Source organism: Struthio camelus, chromosome 2, assembly GCF_040807025.1.
Source record: "Struthio camelus isolate bStrCam1 chromosome 2, bStrCam1.hap1, whole genome shotgun sequence".
In the NCBI taxonomy this organism is placed as follows: Eukaryota; Metazoa; Chordata; class Aves; order Struthioniformes; family Struthionidae; genus Struthio; species Struthio camelus.
In genome coordinates this window covers 83,183,317-83,198,071 of record NC_090943.1, presented here as the reverse complement: position 1 = coordinate 83,198,071, position 14,755 = coordinate 83,183,317, and the positions used below count along the sequence as shown (strand labels likewise).

At 40.5% G+C, this 14,755-nt stretch overlaps 1 protein-coding gene across 2 annotated transcripts in view; it reads left to right on the top strand.

Annotated features, from left to right (window-relative positions):
- The window catches only part of ANKH (ANKH inorganic pyrophosphate transport regulator), a 108,814-nt gene extending 98,081 nt beyond the window's left edge, over nt 1–10,733 (top strand). For both annotated transcript variants that reach the window (XM_068931432.1, XM_068931433.1), the window contains one exon: nt 503–10,733. In XM_068931432.1, coding sequence (XP_068787533.1) covers nt 503–619 — 117 coding nt within the window. In that variant the 3' untranslated portion in view covers nt 620–10,733. The remainder of the gene's footprint in view (nt 1–502) is intronic.
- The last annotated feature ends 4,022 nt before the right edge of the window (nt 10,734–14,755 follow it).

Sequence of the window (14,755 nt, the reverse complement as noted above, 5' to 3'; positions counted from 1 at the left end):
GGCCTTGGTGGGATGTGGGCCCACAGTGGCTCAACAATACCAGGCGAAGCCGGTATGCTCACATCTTGCAAAATTCCTAAGTTTGACGTTGGAGAAATTAGGATGCCATCTCTCTCTCTCTCTCTCTTTCTCTCTCTCTCTCTCTCCCTACAGCAACTTATCTTCTCTGATACTTTGCTTTTTTTTTTTAAATAAACAGTCTGTGATGTTAAAAGTTCCAGATGCTTTCTTCCCTCCATCCTTGCTGAAGCCTGTCTTGGATGTTACTCAGCATAAAAAATACCTCTATTACTGCATTTCTGTTAGCAAGGAGAAAGCTGAGCCCCAGGAAGGTTATGGAAACCTTCTAACTGAGAAGCCATGAATGTGACACAAATATTCTAACTCTCAATAACTTACGCTAAAAATACACGAGCCCCCACCTTGCTTCTCGCAGTGCCCAGGGTTTGCAGGACTGCGCTCATCCATATTCGCGTACTTACGCATGCTTGTTTCGATCTAGAAAAAGAAGCGGAATGAGAATGAAGCAGCTACGGAAGGTGAAGACTCTGCCATGACCGACATGCCTCACACGGAGGAAATGACGGACATCGTAGAAATGAGAGAAGAGAATGAATAATAGATGGGATGCAATTGTTCTCTGCAGGAACAGTTGGAATGACACTTCAACATCTTGTCTTCTCTCATTTTTTTTTTTGGTTGTTTTTATTTTTGTAATAAAGAGGCCTTGATTTAAAAGGTTTCAGATAAATTCTCTAGCATACTGAGTATGCTCACACTGATGAGGGGCCTAAAAAGAGGTCTTGGCTTTTTCTTTTTCAATTGAATTAGTTTTCTCACCCCCGTGCAAACATAAAAGATACAACTGCATCGCTGTAGCGTCTTCCTTACTTATGCATCCACCTTCTCTGGACAATCTGCATTTGTCAACCAAAGCTCTGCTCTGTGTGTACGTGCGTGTGTGCGCGCACACGCCACTGACTCAATGCTACTACCATAACCCTATTCCCTCCCCTCTTTCCTTTTCCTTCCTCTTTTTTTTTTTTTTTTTTTAATGAGAAATGTTAAGGACAAGAAGCTTGGAAAACACAGCTTTATTTTACTTGTTTGAAAAGGACTTTGCTACCTAAATTAATGTACTGTGGTGTACTATGTCATTTTGTTTGGCCTCATCACCAGGGCTTATACTGCACAGTGTATAAAAGAGGGAGGAACTTGTAAGTCTGCATGTGGCAAGTGGAGAAATACAGGTTCCTCTCACCTGTAACAACATGTGTGCATGTATGTACACACACACACACACACACACACACATACATATATATATATATATATTTATATATATATGCATACAATAAAATACACACAGGACAAGACACACATACATATATATATATTTTTATATATATATGCATACAATAAGATACACACAGGACAAGAAATCTATTTAGCTTTCATTCCATCACTGAAGATAGGAAACGTTTGAAAAATTGTAAGTGTTTAATTCAGAATTTTCTTGGCTACCTAATCTTCACCTTATGTATCTTTTTCTTCAGAAAAAAAGCATGCACTTTCCTCTTGTGAGGAGGGTGATGGCAACCAGTAGAATAGCTTGACTGTGTTTGAATTAAAAAAAAAAAGAATTGACAAACTTTACCAAAGTTCTTGTCCACTATTCTGATTTAACTTTAATTTTTAAAGGATGATTTGCTTGATACTTATTTCTGCTGCCTATATTTTTAAAAAAAAAAACATAACTTTAGCAGGATGCCATGGTATAGCACATTACTATGTGTAGGTCCATGAAATTTTAAACACACATGCGCACGAGCACACACACGTTTTGCTACAATATGTTTCCCAGTGCAGTATATCAAAACCCATATGATGAATCTCCGGTACTGATGGTCATCGAAGGCCTAAATTAGGGTCCTTGATCATACGTTAGCACTCAAGAGAACAGTTTCTTGGAAGTTCAAACACTGCTCCAATCAGCAAAAGTGCTGTACTCGGAGAACAAGGCAGGCACTTTGTGGTTTAAGCGGGCCTTAAATTAACATAGCGCATGGGGTTGTAAGGGGAATTTGCATCACATTGAAATGACGCCTATATAAGAGGTTACCAAATCAGAGATGGTTTGGGTGCTACCAATAACAGCTGCAACAGCAGCTACTACTTCTGTGTTGTTCTGTGAGTGGCTGCGGGGCAGCGTTTACGTTACCAGGCTGTAGCAGCTTGGGCTCTCGTAGATGTAGTCGTGCCAGAGTTTGGGAGCTGTTATCCTACATGCTATATCCAGAAATCAGTTAATTTAAACCTTATTTAGTAAAAGTATATTTTTCTAAGTTTTGGAAATGATTATTTAATTCTGGACAAATTCAGTTTCTAGATTATTTACCAGGTAGTCCCAACACCTCAGAAAAACTGATCAAAACTAAACATTACTTTAAATGTTATATCAATATATGTGTGTATATACATACACATGTGTATAAATATATATACTGTATATTATGTACATTTATTTTAAGCTACAGTACATTTCCTATTTTTCCAAGTTCAGCTAAAAATGTCTCTAAAACACTACAAAGTTGGCTAACAACCAGTTATGGCTAATAATGAAAGGCATTGTATCAATGAACTTTACATTTTATTTTACGCATTTGTACCAATTTGTTACATGTACATATGCAATAAGAAAAGACTTAGAAATGATTGTGTTCAATGACAGATTTGAAAAATCAGTGCACTGTTAACGAGCAGTGGCACTAGAAGGGTAAAGCTGAATCCAGTACTCCACACGTTTCCTCTGCCACCACAGGGTTGTTCTCGATATTCATTATTGCAGTAAAACAAAAAAAAAAAATCACATACACGAAAAGAAACCCCCTCAGACAAGTTAACTTTGTGCAGTATCTAGACTGCAGGCATCTGCACTCACGAATACAGACTCTCAAACAGTCATGTATATAACTTGTATATAGACTGTTATAGATCACGGCGGCCATTTAAGGCCTTCTCTATTGATGTACTTGTGTTTTCTCCAGTACATTTGTATCCAAGTCCACAACACACAGTTTTTCAGGAACTGTAGAGATAAAAGCAAGAAAATATTTTTGTGTAATATTTCTTTTGGTACATGACTATAATTTAAGCAGCAGTATTTTTGAAGAGTTTTGAGCATTACTCATGCAGGTTTCAAGGTAAGAATTGCCCCAAAAATTTTGAAAACAGTTTAAATGTAACACTAGAGCTTTTGCTTTAGCTAGAAGACTGAATGAATATCAAAAGCTGAATTTTTGGTCATGCAGCTAAGCTAATAGCATTGTAAAAGTTAAAATTTCAGTGGTGTGCATAATACTTAATACTCCTTTATACGTTTACTTTACAAAAAAACAAATGGAGTGGTAGGATTTGGGCTAGCATTCAAGTAGTTACATAAAACACATGCATAATGTTTCCTTTCTAATGCTGTTTCCTGTGCGTTGTGTGTTTCTTTACATTGCTCCATTGGATTAACAAAATACATTGATGCTTCTGCAATGAGTAAGTCCAAATCAGAACGTCACGTCACGCTGGATACTTATTCAGCAGGCTTCACTTGAAGGCGTATCCACAAAGAGCACCATGTACCCCCAGCAGCTTTTGGTACTGCGTATGGATAACCTTTTCAAGAGTTTTAGCGCACACCTGAAACCAAACTGTTCGGTGGCAAAATCAGCGGGGTTGGGGAAGATTAGACATGGTTATAACTTGCAGCATTCCAGGGGCAGATAGCCGATTTTCTGTGGCAGACAGCGAAGGGCACACCACTTCTTTGCCTCAGCTGAAGCCACAAGCAAACGTGGCTAGAAGGGTGCGGGTTCAAGTGTCTCTGCCCAGCAGGTCCTCCTGAACACGCCGTCCCACGTTGCTTCCTTCCCAAAAGGACTTTCTTGAGTTCTAGTAAAATGGCCTAGCTGTCTCTTCCGTGTTATTGCTTATGAAACGGCTACCCATGTGGTGAATATTTTTGAATAGAAACCTGTTCAATTTCCACTTTTGTGGGGAGGTTCAGCCTTTTCAGACTTTCTGGGAAAATTGCTGAATTATACAAATGAAGTTACAATAAAAAGAGGAACAAAGTTGATTTGTAGCCTAGATCGTAAACTTTAGAGTATGGGAGAACATATTACACAACAAGAAATAAAAGAACACTGACAAGCAGTGGATTAATTTTCCTAGATTTTTTTAATATATACATAGAATTGTGTTAACTTGTCTGAGTTTTCCTTTTGCAGACTTACAGATATTGAGGGAACATCTCCATTTACATTTTTTTTGACTGCCCTAGACAGTCCTCTCATGCTTACCAAGCAATGGACTTGATGAAAAAGGCTCTACATTTTCCAGCCAGTATTTGAGACCGGATTCCCAGGCATCACCCAGCTCCCCTGTCCCTCTTGCACAGCTGCTCAAGGCGAGAGCCCTAAGTTGTCCAGTTGTTAGATAGAGCTGCACTAAGAGCACTGGGTGAGTAACGGAGAAGTCTTCTGTTTTCTGTTCATTTTGCTGTTTAATATTTCCTTTGAATGAGAGAGATTTATATCTACCTCTCGTTCAGTTTTGCTGAATAATTGCATCAGTTTACAGGGACAAAACAGCCCTAGACAGAGGGTGAGTCGGCAGGTCACGATGTGCAAAGAGAAATCCTTTAACAGCAACAATTTAGTCTTTTGTGGGATGGTGCCTTATCTTCAAAGGCAGACGAAAGGGTTTGTTCAGCTTCTGGCTTTCAGAGGCTTGGGGCATCGCCTTGCGTTTAGGCTGCAAGGTGTAATTTAGCTGCTTGGCAGCAAGGTGGCCGGGGCATGCTGTTGCCACAGGATACTGCCCCGGTGGGCCTGGAAGGAGGACACCCCGCAGCTGCCCGGCGCATGGCTCTCCCAAGGCAGGAGGGATGGTGCAGAGGACTGAAAGGCGGCAGCATCAGGTCTATCTCTACTTGAAATGTTACATTCATGATTTGATCAGCACAGACTCGAACTCAGTTAGGTGTTATTCAAGCTCAGTTTCCATGGCCATGGGTATATTAGAAAGCCATATATATATATGATATGTACATGTATAAATAGCTATTTATAAACCCCCCCACACATGAGAATTTTACACACACATTTTCATTACTGCACCTATATAGCTTGTTGGAATAACAATCTAAGCATAAACATGACCTTAATGCACAACTAATATTAAGCTGTTTTTAAAAAATGGCAACTTAAAGCTATATAAAAGAGTAAATTAAGTGACCTTTCAACAGACATTGTTCTAAGTCAGTCTTTATCTTGCTGGCACAATAAGCTGAAATGGGAGGGAAGGGGGGGAAAATGTAGAAAAGGTTATGGATCTTGTATAACCAGCCTAGAGACAACAGCATTGCATGGAGATCCATGAAACACAGCAGAAAGCATCAGAACTATGCTTGCTGCCATTTTCCTTTTAACTGCACTAGAGAGACACTGAAGGATGATCAGTAATACTTAGGTCAGACGTGGCTTTTAAGTATTTTGGTCTCTGAGAAGGGAGGAGCTAAAAATTTCAAGAACGTGAAAACACTTCAGAAGACTATTCAAGCAGAAATAAACCTATATGTAGGTTTTATAACCTGCAAATAAGAAGCATTACATAGCTGACTGTTTCTAAGTAACCGACAGTACTGCATTGAGGAAATGTCACATAAACATTAGTTAGACAAAGACAAAGTTATCACAATTTTGGTATCAAATTGGCATTTCCCAAGTAGAGAGTTAACCATAAAATGTTATTATCCATTTCCTTTATATTTGCCTTTTTATTAGAATTCAAGTGTGGAATCACATTCTTAAAACAGAGCAAGTTCCCATTAAAGAGGATTCGTGTGTCTCTGATATACAATGATAGGTTAAGTTTGTAGTAATCTCTTGAATTCAAGATGAGTTCCAAATTTATTTTGGGTTTTGTAAGGCAGTTTACTTGACTGACTACTGATACAGTGTCATGAAATAAGCTAGAGGTGTTACAATAGCAAGAGATTCAGTCCAAGAGTGGGCCTAAATTATGCCAGAATGGTAGAGAAGAGGGAAGAAGCAGGCTGCTCAGGGATTCATGGCTCTCTAATAATTTTTGGACAGGTTGTGTATATATTACTTTGGAGATTCAAGTTCAGTTTTCTAGGAGTAGATCCACTCCTCAGCAAAATCATTGCCAGACCTGTCAACTGTTTGCACCTTCTAAACAAAAAGGCCAAAGACTAAATAGGGGCCATTGGGGACTGAGCTTAAGCTCAACTTGGGGCACATACTCAGCAGAAGGGCATTTTGTCTGCAGTTTGTGCAAGCTAATTGTACAGTTAAAGAGTGGTCTTAGCTCTCAACATTTCATAATCAAGATATTCACTCTCACTCGATAAAACAGAACCACCGTGGTGTATTTTAGATACCTTCTTGTCTTTGCAGCCTTAGGGGAAAAATTTTCCTTAGCATTACCAAACGTTGTCACTGCTCAAATCAATTTATTACTATCACCTCATCAACTTTTCTTTCATTCCTCGTTCAGCATCTTCAGCCCGTCCCTTAATTCTCTTCTGGAGGCTCCTGCTAGGCTTCTTTTGTCTGATTGCTTTTTGAGAAGGAAAATGTAATCTTCATGTTGACTGAATGTCAAGTAATGCAGTGATTAAAAAGTAGCTTAAAACATAATTCTTTTTTGATGGACTGTTTTTTTTACTTTCCATTTGCTAAGCTGAAAAGTAGAGTCAAGAAATAGAAGGAATTAGGGGAGGGAGTATCTTCACTTAAAACCAAGAATTAAAAGAATTAATTCAAATTTACTACTTTACGATATTCTAATAAGTCATAAGAGCTACAACCCTAACTTTCCCAGCAAAGCAAGCCCTGCATCCCCAGAGCACCACAGAAGGCTTAGAAGCATTTGGAAACACCAGGCTTCATATATTTCCAAACTGGAAATACAACTTAGTGAGTTGGAGAAACCAATGAAGAGAAACACTTTATTAAGTTTAAAATTCAACAGGTATGAGGAACCTGATCCAATGCCAAAACTGGTCCTGCTAATGGGGGGGGGGGGGGTTGGACAGGATGACCACCTGCTGAGGCCCCTTCCAACCTAAGTTATTCTCCAAATTGATTAAGAACCTACAAAGGTTCACTTCATCTTCAGGGACCTGAGACTGACTGCATTTTTTAGGGTTTCAGTTCAGGGTTGAGAGGCAGTGCCCGCTAGGGTTCTACAGTGCGGATACTCAGGCACAAATCTGAGCTTCACAGCTTCTTTTGCAGATGACAAAATTTTCATATCATAGAGCTAGCTGTAAAGCATCCTCCCACTTTGTGATGGGAGCTCACAATGAGGGCAAAGCAAAATTAAACTATTTTATCTGCAGACAAAAATAAATTTTGAGTATTGCATTGCACTTTTTCAGTTAAATGTGTAAGCAAAAAAAGCCTAAAACCAGCAAGCAATTAAGCATATCATGTTTCCTCCCATGCCTTTACGTGCATCATTCAGCACTTTAAAAAAAAAAAACTACCCTGTCTGAAAACTTCCCTTTGTAATCCAAGTAACACAAGGTGAATACTTAAACTTACGTAATATACTCTCATTTGTAGATAGGACAAATGGTTCTATAAATCCCCTCTTAGGAATAGGATGCAAGTTACAATTGGAGCAACAGCTTTATCTATAATTCAGCAAAAACATGACAGAAAAGCAAAGCAAAAATTGCAACATTTAAAACATTGCTTTAACTTTTAACAAAAGTAACTCTGGGTGGAAAGCAGAGTATACGTACACATAACAGAAAACAGTAGCACTTGAAATTACCATGCCTCACTCAGCTTTGAAGTTTGCTCTCCAAGGCAACACTAATGTAACTCTGCTATTGTTTCCTACCAAGATAAACAAAAAGTCCTTCCTGAGTTATAATGAGACAATTAGGAGGCTACAGGCAATAAGTGTACTGGTTACTTAGAGCAACTGATTTTGTCCGCAGTTTGCAAGTGCCACACAAATGCAAAAACAAAACATCCAAAGAGGCGAAGGTACATAATGCACTTTTGTAAATGACTTTGTTTACTTATTACCATCAGCAAGCTTTTTAAAATAAATCTAATCACTTTTTAAGTAATGTAGTTCAAAGTGCACTTCACTTACTTTAGGTATAATAGAAGTCTACCTGCAACATATCATATATTATTAATCAAACGCACAAGACGAGAAATTCAACCTGTGGTTTTAAACTCCCACCACCATTATAAAGGGAACCAAGCTTAAATCACATCAAGCCCAGCTGTCTAGCTTTGATTTTTCAGAACATTGGTCTTGCTACTCTGCTATTCTAGATCAGATTCTGGTGTTGTCTCAGCCTTGTTTCCTCAAAGCCCAGGGTCTATGAAGAGTTTTTAATAACAGACAGAGGATGGCTGAAGACCCCAGAGCTTGTCTGTTGAGTGGGGGCATGATGTGAGTCAGGAAGCTTCTTTAGAAAACTGTTTGATGGTTTGTCATTCCATCCATTACCAGTAAGCTGGTGGCAGTGATCCTCCCTAGAGCTAATTGTTCTGAGCAGAGAGAAAAAAAAACCTTTGCCTTTTGCTGATGGACTTGAAGTCAGGTTTGCAGTTAGTGGCATATCCCCCCCATGCTCCTTTTGTTATTCATTCTGAGACGCTGGCAGAGCACCTTAATACCGTAGGTCACAGAAATCCAAACTGGAGTCAGAACTGAAGACCAAGGGCTCTTTTCTGCTTGGTAGAATAGATGAAATGCGTTTAATGGTACTTGGGCAGCAGAGCCTAGCAGCATTACCAAGCTCTGAGAAATCCTTGTTTCATCTGTATCAGCCAGAAAGTTTCTGGGAGTGCCAGAGAGAGGGAGCTTTGGGGGGGGGAAGGGGAGAGGGGCCCGGGGGGGGCAGGGGGAGAGAAAGAAAGAGAGAGAGAGAGAGAGAGACTGTGTGAGCAAGTGTGCGTGTGCACACGTGCACGCGCATACCTGTTGGGGGGGGCAACAAATGACTGAGTTAAAATGTCTTTTGCAAGCACTGACAGTGTGCGTTATCCTGCCAGGACCGTACCAGTTGGCAGAGAGAATAACTCTGTTTATTGTCTTTAGTGAAAGGTCCACTAACCTTTAAAGGTTATCAGGCAGCATTACTGCCACTAGATAAAACCAGACTTTATAGTGATAGGAAAACAAAGGACAGCAAACTCTGCCACACCTTTTGCAATGGAGAAAGAAGCAAGTTTTGTGCATCTTACTCTCTCCATCTTGGCATACTCGAGCAGGGCCAGCCACAGTGTCACTCTAGAAACAAACAGTAAAGGTTGAGGAAAGCGTAAACAGCAGAGCAGAAGCCAAGAACCAGCTAATTTCACTGCAGGAAATCATAGAGGTGAAACAGATTGTATAGAAGTGCCTCACAAACTATCTTGAAGAACACGCAGTTTCTATACAGAGGCTTCACACAACTTGGTCAAAGCTGTATTAAGTCGAGGACTGTATCATTTGTAAAGTAATAATACAGGGATAGCAGGCTCTCCAAACTCAGAGAGGTGCTGTAAGGATCAAGTTCACTAACGCTGGTAAAACATGCTTGGATACTACAGGGAGAGCACCACAGCAATGCCTATAAATACTGAATTCATATTTGCATGTTCTAATCGTGCCTTTAGGTTCTCTAAAATTGACTTGTTTTTAGTTTAATGGAAATACTTTAAAAATTGGGAGGAGGGAGTAGTGTCTGGAAGCAGCATCCTAATAAAGGGCAACACAAAGTCTGAAGGCTCTTGCTCAAGAAAGCGGGAGAGCACCGTTTGGAGCTCATGTCTTCAGCACCTGATCCTTCGGACCACAGAGTGGTCTGCAGGGCAAAGTCTTGTTCTGTTCTCAACAGACTTACCCAACACAAAGGGGCAAGAGCAGGAGCTGGTCACGCTTTTGGGGATGCATCAGCACTGAGATTAAGGTCGATTCTCTTAACACCTTTCTACAGAGAAAGGACTCCATGTTTTTCAGTTCATTTCTGTAATATAAAGGTATATTTGAGAACTAGACAAAATTCTATTTCACCTAATGGGTATCATTTGTTTTTAATTCCTTTCAAAATATCTTTCAGTATCAGTTTATTTCAGTATCTTTCAGGATAACGCTGTCTTTCTACAAAGCAGTATGCCTAATAGCAATCCTTGACTACTTAAACAAGTCAATTTTCCAAGGACTGTAGGTGTCAAGCCAGAGCACCATTTGGAACTGCAGTACAGGGATCCTAAACTTTAAGAGAAACGTTACCTCATGCATCATTTTGTCATATTTGTAGAATTCCAGTTGATCTCTCTCCAAAAGAAAGTTGCATTCTATAATTTGTACATGTGCTAGAGCTATCAATTTTTTTTTAATCAAATGCTTTGTTTTGCTTTAAACATGGGTTTTCTATAAACTCTAGAGAAACCAATCAAGGTAAAAACTTTGTACAGTCTTATTTTTAAAATGACCGATAAGGTCAGCAAGTATAAAAGTACATGTTGCATTAAAATTGCGTGCTGTTTATGTATTTAACAGAGAAATGTATGTTTTTGCATTGTTAAAAAGAATGATCTATGTTTTACTTTTTTTCTCCTTGGATTTGTGCTCCAATATTGTCCAACAGCTTTCATACTCTCATTACTCTAAGTAAAGTTCTAACAGTTTGCATATGATTTTGATTGCTTCTGTTTTCTTAATTCTTATAATCTGACATGATCTTAAGTACTCCTCTCATTTGTAGCAAACAAGTAAGACACACCTCCTAGTGAGAAATTAATCCAACATGCAAGTTGTTTTTGAATTATGAGCATGATGCTGCCAACTGCAAGGTCTTTACTTCAAGTTAATGAAATCCAAGGGTATCCATAAAACCATGCGAGACAAGCTCTTTATTTCTACAAAAGCTCCAGGACTTGTTAACATGCAATTTGCATGGGCAGAGTACTTTTTCCACACCAAATCTAAAACTTTTATTACTCCTGTTAAACAGACACTTTGTACTTAAAGGAGAGAATGATCCTCATTAAGTCAGGGCAAACTGAAAAGTCATGATAAGATGCTTCACCCACCCATCCAGCAAAGACACCAGAGGAGTCCTTACAAAGCTGTGAAAACATTCTTTAACCAAAAGTGTTTAGTGTTTGATTTTGATCAACATATCCCTTGGGAACTCCTGAGCGACTGAATCTGAGCCACTCTAAGCTGGTGAAAATGCTCAATATGATTGCTATCTTAAATCTCTCTCCTGATACTATGCTTCAGACCTCTTCAAAAATAGCGACTCCTTAAGGTATGAAGATAGGGCTTTATTCCTATCTGCAACAGATCCCCAAGGACTCTGCCGTTCTTCACAGCAGTCTATAGTATCCATAGGGTCGGACTCAAAGCTCTAAGACTGAAGTTCAGCTTTTTCACAGCACAGAATAATTGGGTCATATAACATTTCCAATTTTAGGCTGCAGGCCTGCCTGCCTTTTAGGCAGGCTGCAGTCTTCAACATCCTCTATACCTAACACTCTACCTTGCTCTAGGGTCCCAAACCTTTCACAGTTCAGCCCTTTAACTCCTGCCAACGTCATTTGTTGCACTCAGGCATCCTTCCCACGTTCTCAACCTGCTCAGGTCTGCTGCTCCATCCCTGCTACAGTTCAGAGGTAGCAGATTTCTGGCCAGAGTAGTCGCAGAGCTCTAACACTGACCTGTGAAAAGCAGGGCAAGGCCAGAGACTTACCCTTACTGGGCTGGACTGTAGTTCTCCATAGGTTGTATGCACTGGCTTCTCTATGAAGTGGTTGGGAGCAGGAGCTTGTTTTCTTGGAGCAGAGATTGCTGAACTGGCTGGGGACATGGCAGCTCTTGCCATGCACAGTTCCCCATTCTCACTGAGCAACCAGCAAGTATTGTCACCATTCCTGGAGAAACAATCTGCTCGTATCTGGTCACATTCCTGCCCAAGAAAACAAGAGCCATAAACAAGAATGCTAAACACGGCCAAGAATATAATCAAGGCATCTAAATCAGCAAAAAATAACTCTGTTAGATGCTCACAGGCACACAGTCATTAGCTGCTGGCACCTAACATGACCTTTCCAAGGCCACTTGCAATCAGCATAGCCTGACCTTGTCCAGCTCTCCCTGCTGAGAGAGCTGGTCTGGCCAGAGGCCATGCTAAAAAAAAACGGTGGGCTTGGATAGGGCTCAGAAAAAGAGATTGCCTTTGTTGTTTGCGCAGCAGGAGATCACACGTATAATACCTATTTCTAATGGTCTTTTTTTTTTTTTTTGATAGCTTGAGTTTTCCTGTAAGGGAAGGAGAAAGACGACAGAGGTCCTTTGTTTTCCTCAGACAGGGCCACAACTTCTCCTTTATCTGAATCTGCTCCCACTTGCACTAGCTTTCAGACAAGCAGCTCTGATTCAGGAATACAACCCAACTCAGGCACACGATACCTTTGAAAACTGTGCTTGTCATCCTCCACATCCATTCATAATGGCACAGGTAAATGTATCAACATCCTTCCAGCTTGGAAGGCCAGAGCCCATTTGAAAAATAAGAATGAGGATTACTGCCGTCCTGCATATCTTTGGGCAGATTCACCAAGGCCAAAGAACGTAAACAGAAAGTCACATGCAGTCAGTCTGGCTTTCTCAAACTAAGCTTCCTTTTCTGAGACAATATAGGCTTTATTTCTCCTTCCCTAAGCAGGAAAGGGTCAGAGTGTAAGTAAAACATTAAAAATCCAGTACTATGGCAAATAACGTTATCAATTCACCTTCTTTGCATGCAGTTATAAAGGTCTGCTCTCCCTTCCCTCCTCTCTCCTCAGTACCAAACCCTCCTCTCTGCCTTTGGAGGGCTGTTCTTTCCTCTGATTTCTCCCACACTGTTCCTCTATTATTAACGAGGACACTTAGCTCTTCCTTCCGTGGGGTAACTAAAACATAAACCAATTTATTTCCCCAAAGGGCACAAACAGACCTCAGACAAGAAGAAAGTCTTCAGCCACAGCCAGGTACAATACAAAATCAGAACGCCTTCCATTTTCTCATTTTATCCCTTTAGTTTCCCTTCACTGTTTAACGCTCCATCTGCATCTCACAAGTCTTGAGGCAGTTTTTTTACTCCACAGCAATGACAATTCAGTGTAGTCAGCCTGCAAGTCCCTTTTGGTGGCTGAGAAAAACAAACAAACAAACAAGTGCTGGGAGCTAACTTAGCATTCATCCTTCAGAACCCTCCCATCTCTCAGGCTTGTCTGAAAGAGCACTTTTGCATGATGGATCAGATGACCAGGGCAAACGTTATCCCAGCCCCTGTGACATGCCACAGACAGCTGGTGGGAGAAAAAGCCAAGCCTAGGAGTAGCTACTGATGAAGACAGCACCCATAAGAAAGTTTACTAGTAATTAATTCTCTATACAGCCAATACTGCAGCTGTGAAAAAGCAAACATGCTTCCTATATGTTACTTAAAAGGTGGGGCATTTTCCTATATCTCATTACCAGAGAAGCATTTTCCCAGTAGCTAGAATCGGCGCTCCCAAACCCACAGTCAAAAAAAAAAGAAAAAGATTGCTCTGTGCCAAGCCTGCCACCAGCAGGTAGTTATTCACACGTTATCCAGTGCAGCATTCACCGAAGCAGCAGGTGTTTGGCTGGCAAGTCCTGCTGACGAGAACGTAGCCCCTTTTGTACAACAGAACTGCCTTCAGAGTTGCAGCTCTTACACCTGTTATCCTAGTTTACCAAAGCACCATTATTGCCTTTGAACTTTCCACACCTGTTATCCTAGTTTACCAAAGCACCATTATTGCCTTTGAACTTTCCATGAACATATACCTCTGTTACCACTTCTGCCTTCTCCCTTTGAAGAATGTGGGATGAAGCATGCGTGCAGGAAGTGGTCATGAGGAGCTGCAGTAACACTTGGACCTTTCATTTGGGTGTCTAGTCAGATGACTTTGGAAGGTGTCATAGATTTGCTATACGCAGCCTTCAGCATTGCTCCAGCTTAAACCAACCCTTTCTTCCCTTTCAAAATAACATTTCCAGCTATCTATGACCTCTACAAAGACTTTCAGTTATTTTGCTTAAAGGAGGTTTCTTGTTTCCAGTATGATTTGATGAAGCAAATCACAGCACGTCTGAGTGAGGAGAGAGCTCTACAGAGGGCTGTGCTCATCAGTAAATCAAGCAAACGCCATGGAAGCACCTGGCAAGTATTTAAGCATCATGCCCTACCCTCCTGCGGTAAAATCTGCACGATATGTACAGCAGGCCAATCAAACTCTATGTCAGTGTTTTCTGGGAATGTTCTTATGAGGCCCGGATCTTGGACACGTAACAAGAGATGGTATGGCCTGCCCCACTAGGCATATGCAATTTAATCCAAGGGAAATGAACTGTTAACTCCCTAAATTTTGATTGTTGTTGTTTTAGTTTTAAATATCCCCTTTCTCCTCACTTTCTATTCTGTCAGCTAACCAGGTCAGCACTGGCCTCCAAAGAGCAACTCAGTGGTTCTTCTGCCCCCCATCTAATATTAATTCTAAAGACATGCTCAGGTGAAAGAACAGAAATTGCTGTAAGTCCTGCCTGCCGACTTGCTGAAAGGAACACAGACCTCCAAAATACCAGTGCTCTCTTGATGCAGTTCATTACACCCTAACCCAGAAACCTACCTTTGTAAACAAGA